The sequence below is a fragment of the Protopterus annectens genome, chromosome 17.part0 (assembly GCF_019279795.1).
Source record: "Protopterus annectens isolate FY-2018-M chromosome 17.part0, PAN1.0, whole genome shotgun sequence".
Lineage (NCBI taxonomy): Eukaryota > Metazoa > Chordata > Ceratodontiformes > Protopteridae > Protopterus > Protopterus annectens.
The window spans coordinates 547,212,985-547,233,272 of NC_056751.1; the positions used below are offsets into that span (position 1 = coordinate 547,212,985).

A 20,288-nucleotide genomic window follows, 5' to 3' on the forward strand; every position below is an offset into this window, starting at 1 on the left:
ACCTTGCTTCCTGTTTCAACCATTACAAACATGGGTCCATCTATCAACCTTCCCAATACATACAAACTACCATTATGGGGGATCCATTAGTTGGCTGTTATCCATGTGGACATTGTATCCACTGTGACAAGGTGGTAAAATCCAAACAGTTTTCCAGTCGCAACAGTTCTTCAGTCTATGAAATTAATTTTTTTGCCAATTGCAGTACTGATTGGTTAGTATATCAAGCTACATGCACCTGTGATTCTTTCTACATTGGTCAGACTTCCCGCCCATTCAGAATAAGAATTTCAGAACACATTAGCAATATTAAAAATAAAAAACCTTCTAATGCACTTTACAAACACCATTTGATACATCCTACTGCTAGGTTTTCATTTTTGATCATTGATATTGTAAAGGGCAATAAATCCAACAAAATTGGATGGCACTCCATCCTAAATAATAAAGAGAAAAAGTGGATTGTGAAACTGGGAGGGTTGTTCCCTCCTGGTTTGAATGAACAATTCTAAGATGGACCAATCAGCCTTGTGAAGAATGTATTTATTGTTTAACCAAATTTCATTTCTTTCTTATCGCACTGAGGAAGGCTGTGATATTATTCCGGCCGAAACCGGTCTGATTATTTTGTTTTATTAAAGTGATTTTGTACACAGTATGCTGGCTCTTTCTTCACTGGGATTCTTCAAGAAGGCCTATCTCTGACTAACAAATGGTGCTAAAGCCATGGTCTTAAACTCAATGCTAAGAAATGCATAATTGTACCCTTTGGGAAGTCAACCATCCTGGCTAATTACTATGTTGATAGCATGCCCCTAATTCGGTGTAGTGGTCATAGGTTTGTGTATGCACACAGACAGTAGCTTTATCATCTATCACCAAGTGGCCACAGTGGTGAGGAAATCCTTTTATATACTGCAACTTATAATTAAAGGCATGGCATTTTGGTCCAAAGACATCATTATCCCACTGTACTCTGCCCTTATCAGACCATTCGTAGAGTACAATGCTCTTTTTGGTATGTCCCTGACCAGGCATATACAGCAATTAGAGCGACCTCAGTGGTTCCTTACAGAAAGAATACAAGATGTAACAAACCTGCCTTATGCAAAGTGCCTTAAAGCCCTTTCTTTCTACTCAGTCTTCAATAGATCAGTGAGGGGTGATCTATGCCTGTCTTAAAAGGCACCCACAAACCCCACACTTATGAATCTCCTGCATATTTGTAACTTAAACAGTACCAGAAATACAAGGTCTAAGGACCTGAATTTTGTCTGTGACTTAAATAGAACAAGCTGTTGAAACAGATATGTATCCCAGAGACTGCCTCTCTTATGGAACAGGCTTCCCATGTATGTGAAGCTGAGTTTATCTATTACCCAGTTTAAAGATAACCTAGACCAGTGGATGGGCAATAGGAAACTGACACCAATCCTGGCACCCAAGTCCCTTATGGACAGAGGCAGCTTATAAATACTTGACCCTCAATGTCCTAAATGGTTAAACAGGATGATATCATGGAGCTCATCCAGACTCAAGTCATGAGAGAACCATTAGGTCCTGTATCCATTCAGGAAAACTTGTCTAGGCTTAGAAAGTCCTCCTGGGTCACTAGCATAGTAAAAATCTGTGACTCTATGACTTATGGACTTTGCTCTTGGGGACCACTGAGTATAGGCTTATTTGAAATGTTTGGTATTGATTTTGATGGTATAAGCCTTCAGACTAACTGCTTGGTTTTTCCATTTCCAGTAGTTGTACAAAGGTCCAGGCTTGCTTCCCCTGTAAAGAGACTTAGTGTTAGTTTCCCAAAAAGCTTCCATTAAAATTGTATACAGAAAAAAGTAGAAAAGGTTCGCTATTTGGGCATCCAAAGAGAATATTGATTCGTTTTGAGCTGCTATTTCAGCCATCCTTTTTTCTCTTTTCTTCCTTTGCTCTTCAAGGAAGGGACTAGTTACTCTACAGGTACATGTGTACATATATCTATATAACAGCCTAGTACCTACCCATGAACCTATATGATTGGATGGGGGATAGGAAATTCACCCTGGCTCTACTCAACAGGGGCACAGGAAAATAATTTTCTTGGGTGGCAAAAGCCAGGGTACCTTTTTGGCTAGGCTTATATAGGCCCTAGGACCAGTAGCCTAGTACCTACCTATGAACCTACTATGCGTACTTCAGTAATTTTTGTATAGCAGTATTGCCATTTAGGGGCTTTGGAGGCCTTTCAGATTTGGCAAGGTTTCTTTTAAGTGCCTCAGCATAAAACAATATGTGTGCGTGATAAGCGGTATGTCTGAGGGATATAGTGTTGGTTTTCCTGACAAACTTATTTGTATGCAAGATTTTTCCTTCCAAGGAAGTTGTATATTTCTATCTCTCTTGCTTACTGCATTATTTTCTTTAATGATTACTTGGTTGTCTGAGAACATGAGATTATTGCTACATTACCTTAGGATGTTCATATATACCAAGCTGGCCATAAAGACATTATAAATCTGCATATCCATGTTGTCCGGTCCAACCAAGACAAATAAATACAGAGATACCACAAAAAATAAATAAATAAATCTGAAATTTAGCAATATAGCCAGCAATGCTTACAAACCATAGAAAGCACTTGACTTGGTTCAGGGTTTTAGCTGTAACTTCCAGTTTTGAGGAAATCCAGACAGTATGACATGACCTCCTGTCCCACTTTGCGAGGGATAGTCCCTCTTTGGGCAGGAGTGTCCTGCAAAAAAAATCAAAAAATGGCAAATGTCCTGACATTTTAGGACAAAATATTTCTAAGTTTTCTTTAATAGTTCCATAAAACAGTTATTTTTATCTGAAACAACTAAACATTATATGAGATAGCATAAGCAACTCAAATGGTACAAGAATACGTTTTTATTTTGGCAAAAAAATGAAATCATACATTTTGTCCTGCAAAACCTGACATTTCTACAAAAAATGTCCCACTTTGGGTATTTGAAAAGGTGGCAACCCTTCTCCAGTAAGGTCAAAAAAAATATTCATGTGTATAGATGAATGCAAATTATGACATGACAATAAAATCACAAAGAACTAACATACCGAAAATTGACATTATTATTCTTTGAACAAAGAAATCATGTCTCAGTCCCTTCCTTTAAGTTGTATCTCCCGTAGGTGCTTAAAGTACTTTTACAGTTCAGGTGTTGCAGTCTCTGTGCGGATTATGAGGCAGCTCTGTTTTCTTGTGGTAGTATAGTATGTAGTATCTACCTTTAACAGTTCTCCTTTTCTATCTGCATTTCCCATGTTTTGGCTTCATGGGTCAGCATCGATTTCCTGCGAAGTCCATTTGCCATCAAAGCAGGCAATATGACCTGAGACTTGAAATCAGCTTTTGGTAGATGCATCTAGTGAGAATAATAAGCTTGTCAATGAGTCAGAAGTCTCTTTGTAGTTGTTCTGGGGCTTAAAATAACATTTACAGACCCGTGCTATATAAACTCATTCATTTGTACACACACACACACACACACACACACACACACACACACACAGATATAAACGAGCGCGTGGGTAACTGTATGCGAGTTTGCGTGCGTCCGTGTGTGCCCCCGCACGAGTTTTTGTGTGTGTGTGTGTGTGTGTGTGTGCGCCTGTGTGCGTGTGTGTGGATGTGTGCGCGCGCGCGTATATCAGCCAGAGAAATGTGGACAAAGCATAAATAATGGGGGACAAAGGCCAAAAAATAGTGACAAGTTTTAAACATTGCTCTTATAAACTTGTAAAGTTGATAGAATAAAATGTTTTGTGTTAGTATGGATTTTTCTGAAGGATATGAAGTCTAAATCCAAATCTCTGTCATTATTTACTGAGTTCCATTCTCAGTGATTTGCCAGAAAACCATAGATTTTATGTGGAAGGGAGAAAAAATATTAGACAAAAATCTGGACATTCTGAAAAAATCTGAACAGTTGAGAGTTGTTATTTATGTGTGTGTGTGTGTGTGTGTGTGTGTGTGTGTGTGTATATATATATATATATATATATATATATAGTATGTAGTATCCACATACACACACACACACACACACACACACACACACACTTACAAAATAATTGCGTATGCATACAATGTACGTGTGTATTTTATGCCAGTGGTTATATGCTTATGCAAGTACGCGTGTGTGCGTGTGTGTGCAGCATACCTCTCAACTTCTTAGTGCAAGAAATCTGGACAAAGCCTGACAAACGGGGGGGGGGGGGGGGGGGGCAAAGGACCAAAACTAGGGACAAATTTTAAATATTGCACTTATAAACTTAGGAAGTTGCTAGAGTAACAGGGCTTTTAACATACATTTTCTTGATGATTTGAAGCCTGAACCTCAAATGTATGTCATTATTTGGTGACTTCAAACGCAATATGCATTTAAGCTAGATAAACAGGGTTGGTCTCGCATCCTGCCCAATTTCCCTGCTTTTATTTAAAATGCAGACCACATTTAACCAACAGTTTGCAATCTCTTCCCATATTTTAACAATTGCATTTCAAAGCTTTACATGTGCTATGCATTCTGTCCCATACACCCTATGCAGTGTCTCTTGATAGTTAAATGACCTGATTAATAATCCCTTTAGAAGTATATTTTCTAAGTACACATCACCTTGTTCTGTAAGCAATATTCAGGCTTCCTGAGGTGATTGCATTGCATTTGCATGCTGACTATTGCCGCTATTTTGTTCTTTAAGGTCATTACAAATTTTAACTTATCTTGCTACAATGTAGCATCTTTTGTAGTAACACTTTTTCTACAACTATAAAGGTTTGCGGGGAACTCCGGCTTTTGTGCGGCAGCGTTTGGCTCCCTGCAACGTCAATCAGGGGCCGAGCGTCCGCGCTCTTCCGCTCCTGCAGCTGAGCCCGCGCGCTTGCTGTCTGCTGAACAGCTCCAAGCGAGAACAAGGCGTGCGGCACCAGCAGCAGCCCTGAGCACCATGCTCTTTGGATCGTAGACTTATTGGGTGCTTTTTTCTTTTTTTTTTTTTTTTTTTTCTTTTTTTTTATTTCTGTTTTCGCAAGGGACACTTTACTAATGAAACAAGGACGCTTGGCTGGATCATAGGAATATAGGATTTAAATACCATCATCTTCCCTTTAGAGTCAGCAAAACTAGAAATGACATCTGCTGGTAAAGAAAGCAGTGGAGCTCAGCATGCCCAGTATGTTGGACCATATCGTCTGGAAAAAACGCTTGGGAAAGGACAAACAGGTTTGTTGCAGTTGCTGACATCGGAAGGCAGAGTCTGGGCGTGTTAATCAAGTTGTTGCCTCAAAAAGAATGGGATCTAGTTAAAGAACATGCATCTTGCCTTATCTACTTGGGAGTTATTATTTGCATACAAAGGACGGTACACAATCATTACCGAGTTATAGTTTTCTTTAAAATTCTTACCAAGTGGATGCAAGACAGGTGGACAACTTACCGGTATTATTTTATGACGTCATGCCTTGCAGGGGGTGTACTTTAATGGATGGCACTAAGCATTCTATTTGATAAAGGGCAATGCTTGTTTAATAGATTAATAAAAATGTCTGTGTCAGCATGATTCACTAGCATCTCCTAGATTATGTGGTTACATCTTTAATTATCTGTTTTCTTGCCTTAGTGTACGCTAATTAAAGGGGACTGGTGCTCCACACTTGACGTAGCTGAAGTATAAAAGCTGCTGGACAGAGTCCTAACTAAGGGAAGAAGGGTTTTAATTGTTAGGGGAGGCAGGTGTCTTCTTTGTGATAAAATTAGCATTTTTTGCTAGCACTGAAGTCGGACTGTCAGGCCTTAAGGACTAGTGAGTTTAAGGACTGAGGCGAGGCCAGTTCTGTGGTGGTTATCAAACTGATTTTGTAACAGGTGTAATTAGAAAGATGGTTGATACATTAAAATAATCTACATAAAACATAAGAAAAAGTATGTTGATTCCACAGAAGTGATAGTAGAAATGCAATGATGTGAGGTGATAAAGCTGAAGAGCGATTGTTTACTATGAAAGCAGGGACAACTGTAGGTGGTAAAAGTGATGTATTGTATTTGAGGTTGACTGAAATGCAGAGCTTTTAGCCCATCTGTTGTCTGTAGCATTCAATAGGCGTTCCCGTCCTCACACAGCTGCTGCTATCTGCTTGTCCTACAAGGCAGATCTGCATTCTGCAATTTTCCTAGGGACTCCCTAATCCAGATCTTTCTGTTGGGGAGGGCAGTGCCAGCGGATTAGAATTTAATGGAAACCTTAAGCAGAACAGCTAGTGTTTAAACGAGCGTCCCATTCTAAGGGGGAAGGCAGCAGATTCAACAGACGCCTCTAACCATAAGAGCATTAATCGTTTGTGTATTGTATGTGCTTAGTGCAGTGGCATATCATTTGGGGGATGTTAAGCCGGTGAAATAACATACAGCACTTTGATTTCCGTGCTGCTTTAGTTAATGCCAGGAAATGAGAGAGCTCTTCAGAGCTCCAAAATATGATATGTATGGAGCATGTTGCATTGGTTGATGTACTGCATGTACTCCACTGTTTTCAGGACTTTTTTTAATTCTGCCGGTAAATCTGGGGTTAAAAGATGCTTTACTATTTCCTTGGTAGAAAACCTCAGACTTTCTTTTCTTGGAACACAGGGGGTAGTGGAGATGTTTTTTTTTTTTTGGGGGGGGGGGGGCACACTTGTTAGAATTTTCTGTTACAGTTATAATTTAGTATAGTGACTGAATTTATTTTGTCTGATCCCCAAATCATATTATCAGCAAAGCTGGTTACATATATATCTGAACTAATGAAAAAGTTGACGTCACTTCCCTCTTCCCACCGTGCAGCATGCAGCAGAATATTGGTGTTTAAATATTCAATATGTATACATACACCTTCCAATCACATACCTGCTGGTACAAAGTTTAAGCCCTAATGCAATGCATAGTACCAGGTTTACAGATTTGAAACCGTGCCATTGTGAGTTAGTTGCATTCCTCTTTGCCTGATTTTTTCCTTTAGTTTGGAATACAGGAATGTAGTGTCAATTCTTCCTGAGTGACAGTGCATCACTGTCTGCTTACTGTTTGAAGAGCTATAAATGATGTTACTTATTTAGTTATAGATAATGGTGTGTAGCCATATTAACTATATAGTCATTGTTTCATTCCATGCTAGTTAATTAGCAAACGCATTAGACATTTTATGTTGCCTCATTGTCTCTGATGGAAGTGTTGGACAAGTTATTTGGGATGGGGTTAGTTGACTGTTTTTCATTGTTTAGTGAAATGCAGTTTGTGAAAGTTAAATTGTCATGGCTTCAACACATTGGGTTTTGTTATATTTAGTATTCCTATTTATTCATTCAAAAGTTTCTGCAATCCGTGATAGTACAAAAAAAAAAAAACTTTTGCAGTTAAGGGTCTGAGAAATTCTTCCTAAGCAATGGGAATGTCGTTACTTTGGCAAGCATTTTTTTGAGTGTACACAGGCACCATTATACCTTGTACTTTTCTTAGAATTCATTGCTCATCAGTATTGAGTTCCTTCTTGTAGCTGCAGTTTGCAAATTATGGAGTAGACTTTATAAGTAAGAAGTATACTGTCCATAACGATGATTAGCTGCATGTAAGTGAACTGACATGAAATGCTGAGTAATTCATTTTTACTATGATATTCAGAGTATTGTTATGAATACTAAAAGTTTTGTTAAGTGCTGTTGTGGGAAGTAGGTATGTGCTATTTCACTGTGTACAGCTGAAGTTTTTAATTGTTTGTAACTACAGAAGAATAATTCTGTGCATGTCAAAAGCTGTATTTACATTCTATAAAATGTTTTTATTTACAACCCCCAGAACAGATCTATTTCTAAATATGCTTTAGCAGTTGTAGAAAATATATGCATTTGAAAATGTGAACTTGACATTGGATCTTTGCCATGCATTTCAACAATGATGCTCCCTTATGAGTTATGTGCATATGTTGTAAGCAAGCTCTTTTCATTTCCTGTACCAGCCCTTGTGTAGCTGCTTGCAAGTGTCTGCCTCAGCATTGCAGATGATAGGTAATACAGTCACAAACAATTCATATCTATGTTGTGTGATTCAAACATTGTACTTTTAGATGTAACCAATATTTTTGAGCATTTTTTTCCCCTCTTATAAGCAATGGCATTTCTGTGGATACCCCATTATGTTCTGTGTCCTAGAGGCAAACATATTTGTACACAGAGTTCAGCCCATGTAGATTTAACAGTTTCCACCGCTGATGTTTTAAATTTGTTTTCATTACTAGATTCTGCAAAATAAAATGCATAAAAAGAAATGCCTATTGGCAAATTAATATAATTTCTGCATTTTCTACATATTTTAAAAATTACATAGTTAAATATATATTACCAATATTTTACAGATTAACTTATTGTAACAGTCAGTGTCATAATGTTCACTAACCTTATTTCACATTTAAGCTATTAGTCTAACAAATTCAGTATACATGCTACAATGTGTAATATTTGTTCACATTTTCAGCTGTACTGGTCTGAAATTAATTCTAGCACCATGGGTACTGACTTGTTAGTACATAGACTACCTGTTGATGATTCTGCTGCATGGAATGATTAAAGAGTACCCTGCTTGTATATGTGTGTGTGCATGCATGTGTGTGGTTGCATATGCATACTGTATGATTTTAAATTTATGAAATCAGCCTCATTAGTGTATCTACAGGTTCTGAATTACCTTCCTCAGGATGAAAGCCTTAATTCTTAGATTAAAACACCAGAATGATGCATTTGTTGTTTCGCATGTTGCGTGTTTTTTTTTTTTTTTTTTTTCAGTATTACTTTATGAAGTTTGAAAACTACTGTAATTCAATGAATATTATACAGAACAGCATTGTGTCCTTCAGGAGTGCTTAGATGTGTATTGTTGCCATGGCATTTTTGAGATGATTACTGTCATCCGCATGCATAGTTTATTGGTGTTAGTCTAGTTAAATTAGTCCTATATGATTAAATATCTTGATTTAATTTTCTTAACCTTCTGATGATGATTTTATTTAGCTAGCTGTTATGGCTATGGTTACTTGATAGTGAGGCATAATTGCACAGCCACAGTCTCTTGTTGTGTCCATTATAAAGTAGTTGTGAATTGCTGATACTGACTCTTATCAGTGACATTTGGTCATTCTTGATAATCAACAATGAAGATTAACGTTAAACTGTTTTACTTTTCAATACCAAGCATGGATACATCAGGGAGACCTCTGCTCTGGGAAAACATTTTTTAATCATTTGTAACTGCTTTGTATTGAACTGTGTGTGTGTCAACACTGCATTTGGTATTGTATTTATTGATATTTTCTAAGTATATCAGGTCTGCTGACAGCCACTGCCACTGTTTTATAGGCACATTTTCACTCCAGGCATGCTTTTTCCAGCATATGTGTATGCCCCCATTCTTATGCGTACACGTCCGCATGTTCTTACATGCACATTCTGCCATATACTTATTCCAGTGTATGTGCTGTTACTGCTATTCTTACATGATAGCACATTCTGCCATATACTTATTCCAGTGTATGTGCTGTTACTGCTATTCTTACATGATAGCACATTCTGCCATATACTTATTCCAGTGTATGTGCTGTTACTGCTATTCTTACATGATAGCACATTCTGCCATATACTTATTCCAGTGTATGTGCTGTTACTGCTATTCTTACGTGATATTGGCAGAGTTAATTCATAGTACTGAGTGGTGAATAATCTGTACTTTGGAAATTCTATAGATTTACTCCAAAAGCAGCCTTACAGGTGTGGGTAGTTGATGTTATTTCATGGAAGATTTTAATCTTGCCTGATTTCAATGTAATAATAAGATGAGATAACCCATAATACATGGAATACTATAATACTGGATAACTGGGAATGAAATTCAAGTAGTTTAGGCATCCGACCATGTGAGTTTAACCCAGTGTGACTCCTTTTACGTTTTATAATTGCTAGACTTTGCTTCAATTACAGTTTCTAAAACTGAGCTCCCTTCCAGCCACTGCTATCTGACCTTGTTTCTGTAATATTGCAGTGCATGTGAAAAATGTTTGATTTAAATTTACTTGGATAGTTTTGCTGTTTGACAACTAAGCTGATATGAACTGTTGTTGGAATTTGTCTATAACTGTGGAAAGTGTGATGTTTCAGAAATAAAAGCTAATACGAACTGTTGTTGTGGCTTGCATGTAACCGTGAAAAGTACAAGCCAGGTTATGGAGATATGTTTAAGTTTAAAGATAGTTATGCATTTGCATTTTCCATGTGGCAAAATAAAACAGGTTTCCTTTTAAGAGAGTATTTTGTCTAGCAGTGCTATGGCTTAAAGGAAATTCATCCTGAAGTTATACTATCCTGCAGTAACATATATTAAATCCACTGAATTCACTGTGTATATTTAATAATTTTATATTGAACTGAAGAAAATAGTTCTTGATCCATTTTTTCCCTTGGATAGAAGCTGTTCTTGAGGGGTTATTTTTTTTTTCTTTCCCTGCATTGTTGACAATCATTTTCTTTTTGTTTCAATTAAGTTTGTGTTCTGTGTTTACATTTTGCTTCAAGCCATATGAACTTTCTTGTTCGCTTACTTGCATCTTTTCTCTTTTTTTTTTTCCATCAGCTAATATACACTGTCATTTTTGTTAGAGATCAGGAGTGTGTGATTAGGAAAATACTGTACTGTGCTGTACTTTTTCAGCATAATGAAAAATCAGCAGGATGTTTCCATACATCTTTGTGCAGATCAGCATGATACAGTGTCTGCATAACTGGAAGTGGTAATTAAGCCCGTCTTGTGATTTCACTATCATTTAAAATTAGAGAACTTTAAAAATACAATTGGTTTACTGAAGTAACTAAAAATGTCCCATTAGACTTGCCTTACTGTGCAACCATGCACATGCCATATAAGTCCTAGAGTATAAATTCATTTAAAGGGGTACAGTTCTGCCTAATCCTAGACAGTAAGTGACCAATCTTCAGATATGTACACTGAGCTAAAAATACATGAGTCAGAAAAGAAACTGAGTAAAGGGCAGTGCAAGAATGCTGTGACAGAGGCTACGGAGACGGATCTAATTTGAGATGTTTAATGTATACATGGAATATTTTGGTAATGTTAAAGTATTAAATTGTAGTAGTATAGCAGTAGATGTGCTTGGCGTTTAGGTTTGATGTTTTTTGTGCTACATTCATGCTCTAGTTTATTATCATTGTAGCTGCTATTGACTTGGCTGTTTATCCTTTTTGGCGCCATGATCTCTTAGAATATATTTCACCCAAAGAAGCATGAATTTGATATGGATATTTTTCTAACCTTGTTGGTTTTCAAGTTTATGACAAAGTTGGCACTATGATTTTGTAAGTGTGATCACACTTGCCCACAGTTTTGGCATTTCATAACACCATGATCAAAAAATGTACAAGCAGGTGGTCTGGTGGGGGTTTAGAGGATTAATGGTGTCCACATGGCTATGACATTTATGGATTTTTACAAATGCTAAGATTATGGAGTTGTTCCACTGTTGCCACAATAAGGTAGCTTTGTCTTTATTTAGAAAGCTGTGACAGACTTCATTAGTGGCTTTGGACCATAGTCTGTGTACTATAAGTTTTAAACAGCTAAATGAGAAACTGCACTAGCTTTGCAATTGCCATTGTGAAAACAATTTGTTCATGAAAATATGCATTTGCAATAGATGGCAATAGCATTATGTTTTCTAGTGGTATCAAGATTTTGTCAGACTGAATAAGCAACATACATACATACATACATAGAATATCTAGTAAAGTAAATTGCCAAAGAGAGAAAATACAATTTGCTTGAAGTATGTATGCATTACTCCTGCACAAGCAGTTTTGTTTTTTGAGTGAGATTATTTTTAGCAACAGAAAGTCACTGAATCATTATTCAGGACCTTGGATAGTGCTCTAGGATATTAACTATCTTGGTGGACTGGAAATTCTGCACTTAAGTATAGTAGCAGTGAAATTATACTTTATTGACTTGCTCACTAGCAATCTTGGAAGTAATTCCACAGGTATGCATACTACTCATGAACAGCTTGCCTAACTTGACTATTTACTTAGTGGGTATGCTTACTATCACCTTCGTCATGTCCTCTTGTACTACATAACGACAATTCTTAGAAAATAAATCTTGTCAGATCCACCAAGGTCTATGATAACCTTTGTATACCTGATGCAGTGTTGGACAGCTAGGGAAATGCACTTCTTATGGCTTCATAAGCAACGCAAGGCATACATGTATTGTAATGCTTTCCATTGTCCATAACTGACATGGAGAGGATTTTACATTTGATTACGAGAATCCTTCCATCCAAGAGATGGTTTCAGTGAACAATAAGCATGTTTTGTAAACCGTTATTTGTCTTTCTCTTTGGTACTTTCATAGATAACTCAAGTCATAAAGGATGCTGTTTCTAAGTTTATCACTGTTCAGGAATTACAAATATTTTTAAGCAGGTGAAAAATTCTGCTTATTTTTAGATATCTTGCAAAAAACTGGAAGTTTTTATACCATCAGGAGACACCCTGACACTTGTGCTAGGTAAACATTATTGCCATCACATAAGGCATCTTTGGACATGGCTTAGCTACAGATGTTACTAAAAAGTTGTTGTAATGCATAGTTACAGCAGATCAAGGCAGTCTGCTCTCTCTACCATTCTGTATGACATACAAGGTGATCTGTCACAAAACTGTCTTTTTTGCCACTCATGAAGGTAGCTGTACAATTTTCATTGGCTAACTTGACATGTTTCCTGAACATTCTGTACTTGGAGGCACCTAATGTAGTACAGATAAGAAGCTGATTTACAGTACTGGTGAAAAAACTGCCCTGGTAGATTCTCTACTCTGTGACCAGTACCTATGTCTGCCAGGATTGCTAATACTACTACTGTATTCAAAAAACTAGGTGTGAGCAGGGACATATTTTGTGCATGTTTTTTATTTAGTTTTTTTGTAAAATAACAACATGGATGCACATGTGCAGTCATTTCCTTTTCCTTTTTCTTTTAACATCAGCTGTCCATTTACAGTGTTCTTTTGAAACCTTTGGTTTACAACATGGAACTTAATTTATTGGAATATGCATTTTTCATACAATTGTCAACCACATTTCTGCAATGTGTTTATATATGTATTTACTGATAGCTGTAGAGGTTGATATCTAATGCATTTAAAAATGCAAGGCCAAAACATTACATGTACAAATAAATACTTACAAGAATATGTTTAAGAATAAAGTAATTTACTAGACGTCAGTTTGTTCTTTTCACTGTAAGGTGAACATTGATTCTAAGAATTGCTTAACCCACAAGGTCATAGATGTTGTAAAAGTGGAGGCCAACCATGTGACAGAAGGATAATAATAGCATTCAGTACATTCACAGCTGGTGGGATGGTTGTGGAACATCAGTACATTCACAGCAGATAGGATGGTTGTGGAACATCAGCAATGTGCATAGAGAACTTTTAAGTGAAGCTAATGCCACTGTAATACAACATTTTGCATATTAGTAGAGTCTTGTGCTATAAGCAGGACAATATTTAACTTCTGGCCTATAATTCTGTGTGCTGGATTTTGTGTGATGCTCTGTAGTTGTAAATATGTTCATGTGTTACTGCCCATTTGCAGAAGACTGTAAATTGCTTCATGCATTTGCTGTCACAGCTGTCCTTCTCAAAATGAAGTTGCTGTTCTCTAGTCTGTGTACCTTCTGCTTCTTTGGGCCCACCTTCCCATTCTTTATTTCACTTAGAAATGTTGTCATATCTGTAAACACATTTATCACATTAATTTTTCATCTACCGTTTATCTTTTCATTGACTGTAATAGCCAGCATGGTGTGTGTGTGTGTGTGTATATGTGTATGTATATATATATATATATATATATATATATGTGTGTGTGTGTGTGTGTATGTATGTATGTATGTATGTATATATATATATATATATATATATATATATATATATATATATATATATATATATACACACACACTATGTAAAGAAGAAAATCAATTGTGCAGTAAAGCTGTGACATGTGTTTTATGTATTTATTTTCTTTAAGTATACTGACTATTAAAAGTAATATGCCACTATTTCATAACGGGAAGTAGTTTCAACAATTTTAATAAGTTATCTTGATGTCTTCACTTTCCCCACCCTTGGGCACAACTCTAGTGCCATTAAGTTTTGTGAGGCTTGTTATTGTTAGCACTGAGTGTTGTAACCTTCAAATGTAGCATTTATTGCAGAAACTGTGAGCTTGGAACTTGTTTAACTTTTTGCCATTTCTCATGTCTGACTGCTGGCTGATCTTGCCTTTTTGCAACCTGAAAAATATCTCATTTTTACGATTATTTTACTTGTTTTTCTTTGTAATTACGTTTTATTACCAGTAACCTACATTGTAAAAATGCAGGTAGGCAAATACAGTTTAGTTATTTGTAAGTAATACCACAATGACTTTCCGAGTTTGATTTGTGTAACTTTATTATTATTTTTATTTATTCTATTGAATTTTACCTCACTGTCAGAAAGGTGACACTATCACATTTCCATTCTACATTCCACTATAATGGTGGATATGATTCCCTCAGAAAATAGCCGTACAGTTTTATTGTTCTGATTCTAGCAAATCTTGAGGTTTTGTTACATACAAATAAAGTTTCTAGACACCCTGATATCCTAGGATCATTATCATTAAGCCTTGAATTCCCTATCTATTCATATGAATATCTTCTACTTTACTGTGTTACATGACACTGCTAGAATGCATACATTGCTTAAAGACAGTTTAGTTAGAATGTGATCTCAGTGTTCATTTATGGATTTTTAAAGTAATGGAGATGCAGGCAGTGCACCTTAGTATGGTCAATGTCCTCAGTTTTCCATCTTTAGCGTTTGTTTGAGAAGGGAAAGACATCTAGTATTTTTCACCTAGGTCTGAAAAAGCGATCCCTTGCATTAATGGGTGCACTAGTAACCCATTGTCATGAAACCTGCTTTGTGTACCTTTTAAAAATAAGAAATGCGCAATAAAATAACTATAATATAAATCAGGCGTATACAATGGTCATACATTTGTCATAGTTAGCATTTAACAGAGGCTAGAGGCGCACTTTGTTCACATCTTCTCCAGATATGAGTTGGGCCTCCAGTTGCAGGGTGTACACATACTGTCATATCTGTCCTTATTGCTGGACAAGATGCACCCCCCCCCCCATTTCTGCTCATAACTATTGCAGTAAATAATAAGCTGCAAATTACTTGTAGTTAGAAATGCATCTAACAGATCTCACTTGGGCAGGAAACACTATTGCTTCTGTTTAAGATGCTCTTATAATGTATGTTTGTTTTTAATGCCATGGATATGTATGCTAGTGTATCTACCAATAGCCCTGACTAAGAGGATAAATAGAATGCACCAGCTGTGCATTTGCTCTAGTCTAAAGCTGCTTGAGGCATCCATCTGATTGAAATTGTGTCAAATATGTCCTTTTATTTTAAGGCCCAAGGGCTGCTATTAAGAACAGGTGCTGTGTATTACCTTTTTGATCGCATTCATTTTTTGAATGAATTATTTTACTGGTTTTGAACTTTTAGTTTTATTTGGATCAAACGTGTCTCAACCATTTACAATGTAAAATTTGTCAGATACAGCCCCTTTGAAGTACCCAAGCTCATAGGAATTAAGAACTGTGCAACTAAGACTTTTTTTTAATTTAATTATTGTTACAACAACATAAGCACAACTTTTATACTGCATTTTAAATACTTTTTCATTGTATAATTCAGTTAAATACTTCAAAATGTATGATTCTATTAATTTTTTTAATTGTCAGGCAATAATCAAATTTAATTAAAAAATGTTTCTAAGCTAAACGATCAGTACAACTTGTACAGCTGTCCAGTCATGGATTACTTCTGTTAATATACAGCATTTTAACAGCGGGAGTATAGGACTGCCATATGAATTGCATATTAAACAGACCAATACATATTTCCTAATTGATATCATAAGCTCTTTAAGTAGTGATATTTAATTCAAACTATCTTGATTAGTAACTGGATGTGGGATCAATAGCATTTCTTTCAGGGTTGGGTTATCCATGTTTTGAGGTGGAATTGATTCTGTGGAACATTTTGTACTCGCAGCTTAAAACCTACTTTTCTCCCTTTGGGTTGTTATTAAGGCAGCATACCTTAACACAGGGGTTGGGGAGATCTCCGTCTTCAGTATAGTATTTAACTATTTAGCATGCAAGCTGTTGTCTTTTTGCTGTTTTATAAAAATGGTTTTGTAAAGCACTATAACAGGCACTTTTTTCCTGGTGTTATATTGACTATTAAAATGGTTTGCTTTTTCGTCAAGCTTTAGTTTTTTCTACGGCTGCCCTTACATTTATTTTATACAATATTTGTACAATAATTTGTTGGTTTTGAAGTTGAAATGTACTTTATTATGACCTAGAATCTTTAAAAAAAACATATTGGAACTTGACCATTGATGTTACTAACAGATTCATAATTTTAAGATTATTTTATACTTGATTTTTGTCCTACAGTACTGAACTTTATTGCTCAGAAATTTACCATGGATGTGAAACTCAGAAAGGTAGTAAAATCTGTTTTGTTGCATTTCTTGTATGTGTATAATATGTAACAGAACCTTTAGGCAATCCCATGACAGTCATGGTGATTTCAAGACATTTAATATGGCAAATGCATTATGCTAAATGGAGTTAAATGATTCAGGTTTGTATACAATGGAAAATATGTCTATGCCAAATATGACTGTAAATCACTACTTGAAGAAATTAAGTTAGAACAGAGTGAATATAATGGTAGATAAAATAGAGAAGAATAATAATTTTGGACAGAAATAAGCTTCAGGCCAGTAGCCATGTGGGATCTCCACCGGACCTACCTTTTGTAAATATTTCATCATTGGCAGTAACAAACAAGTAAATGTTCAGTTAGGTATAAGAAGAAAATAGTTGATATGCATATAATGGAAACTTAATAACAATGATGCAAAATGATATATATTCTTTAATTTGTTTATTGAGATGCTGTGTATTGATAAATCAATACTTCCCATTAGGAAATAGAAGTAACAGGCAGAATACATAAACCTATAAGAAGAAATTTTAGAACACAATTATGTACCTCCATTGTACAGTATTCGGTATCTCCTGTTTGATTTTTGACTTGTACCTGCTGAAATATGTTACATTGACTGCCAAGTCTTAAATCAGATTGTTCTGTTATAATATAAGTAAAGACATTACCATATTCACTGTTTCGACACTTGTTTTTTTTGCATTGTTTTGTCACACCCATTGAATACCTGCACTTTTTGTCCGTTTTTACAATCTTTAGTTAGAAATGTTGCTCTACGCAGGAGCCTAGTAGTGATCTGTATAGACACAGATTTATCACAGCAGAATTCCCGCTTGTGATCTGTCTAGATGCTAATCTCCCGCCATGTAAATTTCCCTTAAAGTACTGTTACTGTCTGGACAGATTTTTATTTTTAATTGCTAGAGCATCTTGTTTGCACATAGCTGAGTGTTGCTTATCAAGTTCCTTGTGTTATTGACTTATTCAATATTTAAATTTCTCTAATTCTTCCCTAGTAGATCAGCAACCACGGATATGCACTTCTTGACCCTCTCTTTGGCCAGTTTAGTCGAGATGTTTTTTTTCTGAGGGATTTGTAGCAGTTGCTTCATATACATTGACAAACCATTTTATCTGTTTTATTAATATGTGAGCGTTGTAAATGCACTTTAATGCTGGAGGCAAAACTAATCCAGCAGAGCTTGACAGTGACACTTGGACCACTCCTACTGTACAGGATAAAGATCCTGCACATAAAACTACTTGTGTTGAGGCACTTACAAACACTAAGACCGCCCGACCGCCCGCCTGCACAGCACAATCAAAAAAAGGGTCATCAGCCACCAGATAAAACGTCCTCCACATATACACTTAGCAGTCGAGGCATTGGATGCAGTGTTACTAAGCCCTTAAGGCAAACTAGCACCCAACCAAATTTCATGGTCATTGGTGATTCTATAGTGAAGCCCACAGATGAACTCTTTACCAGATTGAGTAAGGAGAGAGGGTCATGTTTAACTATCGAAAGGCTAGGATCCATCAAGTCAAACAGGCACTTGAGTCATTGAACTACAGGTGCCAGTATGACTCGTGCACCATGTGGGCATTAATGGCCTAAGACATACCTCCTTTGACTATATAAAGTAAGACATGATTGAGCTTGCTGATTGTGTCTCAGGCAGCTGTGAGCAGCATACTATCTTCTCCAAGGACAATACCATGTTGTCGACAGAAAATGATTGATTTTAACAATTGGGTTCATAGTTTGGTAATTAGGTTCATAGTTTGGTACTAGGCTATCTGCCCAAAGGCATTTATAAGCCCAGCCAGTATGCCCCCTTAGATTAGTTCCCTGTGCCTCTGTCCAGCAGAGCCACTGAAGTGATCCCCGAGGTAAACTTTCTGTTTCCCATCCACTCGTCAAGGTTTCTTTTGAAGAGTGTTAGCGAGGAGCTCTGCCTAATGTAGATTGGAATCTTGTTCCAAAGCATGGGAAGTCTCTGGGACAGGAATCTATCCCTCCAGCACACCCTATTTATTGTTGTGGTGAGGTTTAGATCCCTAGCACGTGTGGCTCGAGGGGATAGGGTTTTCTTTAGGTGGAGCATGTCCATCAATTCTGGGTTGGACATGGCCTTGTATGTCAGGCAGAGATCATTTCTGAGTAGGCAGTATGCAACTCTGGAGTTTCTTCAGTCGAGCTGCATAGGGCATCTGTTTGTTTGAGACCAGTGATCCTCTTGGTGAGGTACTTCTGTGGTCTTTCCAGCTGTTGCAGGTGTCTTGTAAGGTACATCCCAAATGGGGCATTGTACTCTATGATGGGTCTGATGAGTAGAGGGGCACAATGAGCTCTCTTGATCTGGATGTGAACCCTTTTGTGGGTCCCCAGATCCCTTATTACGTCTTCTGTATTTAGGGGACTACCACATATGTGGTAGTTTGTGGGTACTTTGTTTTTTCCAAAGGGGATGACTGTGCACTTTTTGTCTTTGCTTCTGGTGTCAGTCCAAGTGGTTAGACTACTTGACAGCCTGGGAGGACATAGTTGGCAGACTATGATGCTTTGCTAGGGATGGGCTGCACTTATCTACTGTAGGTGTTTGGCTATTGCAAAGTTATTTTTCATCCCCACAGTGCCTTTTTTAGACAATGCCAAACTGATAAACCTCCTGACTTAACTGAACCTAAGAAGGAATATCTGAAGGTGGTACTGCTCAGTTCTAGAAGTCTTAACAAGAAACTCCATTCCCTGCAAGCTTTCCTTTCCCTGTAAAGTGTAGACCTAGACATCTGTGTAGTACTGGAGACATGGTTTAAAGTCATGGAAAGTGCCCCAGGAGTGCAAGACTATAATGCCTTTCATATTTTTAGACTAGGTACTAGGTAGTGCACAGTAGGGAACTAAAGGTGGAAGAGTCTCAGTCTATAAAAAAAAACAGCCTCCTGTACAGAGTAGTTCATGTGCAACTCACCGTAAGCAGGGTCTCATACTATATCTTTGCAACCTATAGGTCATCTCAATGTCCAAGGAAGCTCATATTGCCTATCTCAATGTACTAGTAGTCCCTCACTGTTCAACCCAGTGTAATCTTCATGGGGGATCTTGACTATCCTTCTGTAGACTAGGAATCCTACACCACTTCTAATACACAAGCCCAGCAATTCCTGAACTTCTTTAATTCCAACATCCTGAAATAACTGGTCCATTCTCCTACCAGGGGTACAAACATCCTTGACCTTGTACTCACAAAACATGGGAGAGTGATGTTCTAAACCCAATGTAATGTCTTCACTTGTTAGATCTGACCATAAGGCAGTATTGCTTGAAATAAAAATTAAATCCGGGAATCCAGTGAAATCAAAATCCTTTAGGAACTGTTCCAAAGCTAACCTCTCTCTACTAAGCAGCACCTTGGCTAAATTCCAAGCACCCCCAAACTTAGTAAACACCATAGCATATTTTGAGCTATTTATAAAATTGCTGTACAACCATATCGACATCTTGCTCCATAGAGCTATCTGTATCAAAGAGTAAACCAAACTCAAAAGAAAAGCCACTCAGGTGGAG

The 20,288-nt window shown here is 36.9% G+C and overlaps 1 protein-coding gene across 10 annotated transcripts in view; it reads left to right on the top strand.

Moving 5' to 3' along the window:
* The first annotated feature begins 4,907 nt into the window (after positions 1 to 4,907).
* BRSK2 (BR serine/threonine kinase 2) overlaps positions 4,908 to 20,288 on the top strand; it is a 2,790,504-nt gene continuing 2,775,123 nt past the window's right edge. For 6 of the 10 annotated variants that reach the window (XM_044059320.1, XM_044059321.1, XM_044059312.1 and 3 more), the window contains exon 1: positions 4,909 to 5,252. In XM_044059320.1, coding sequence (XP_043915255.1) covers positions 5,159 to 5,252 — 94 coding nt within the window. In that variant the 5' untranslated portion in view covers positions 4,909 to 5,158. Of the gene's footprint in view, positions 5,253 to 20,288 lie in introns of all 10 variants that reach the window. The other 4 variants (XM_044059311.1, XM_044059313.1, XM_044059318.1 and 1 more) reach the window with 1 other exon arrangement.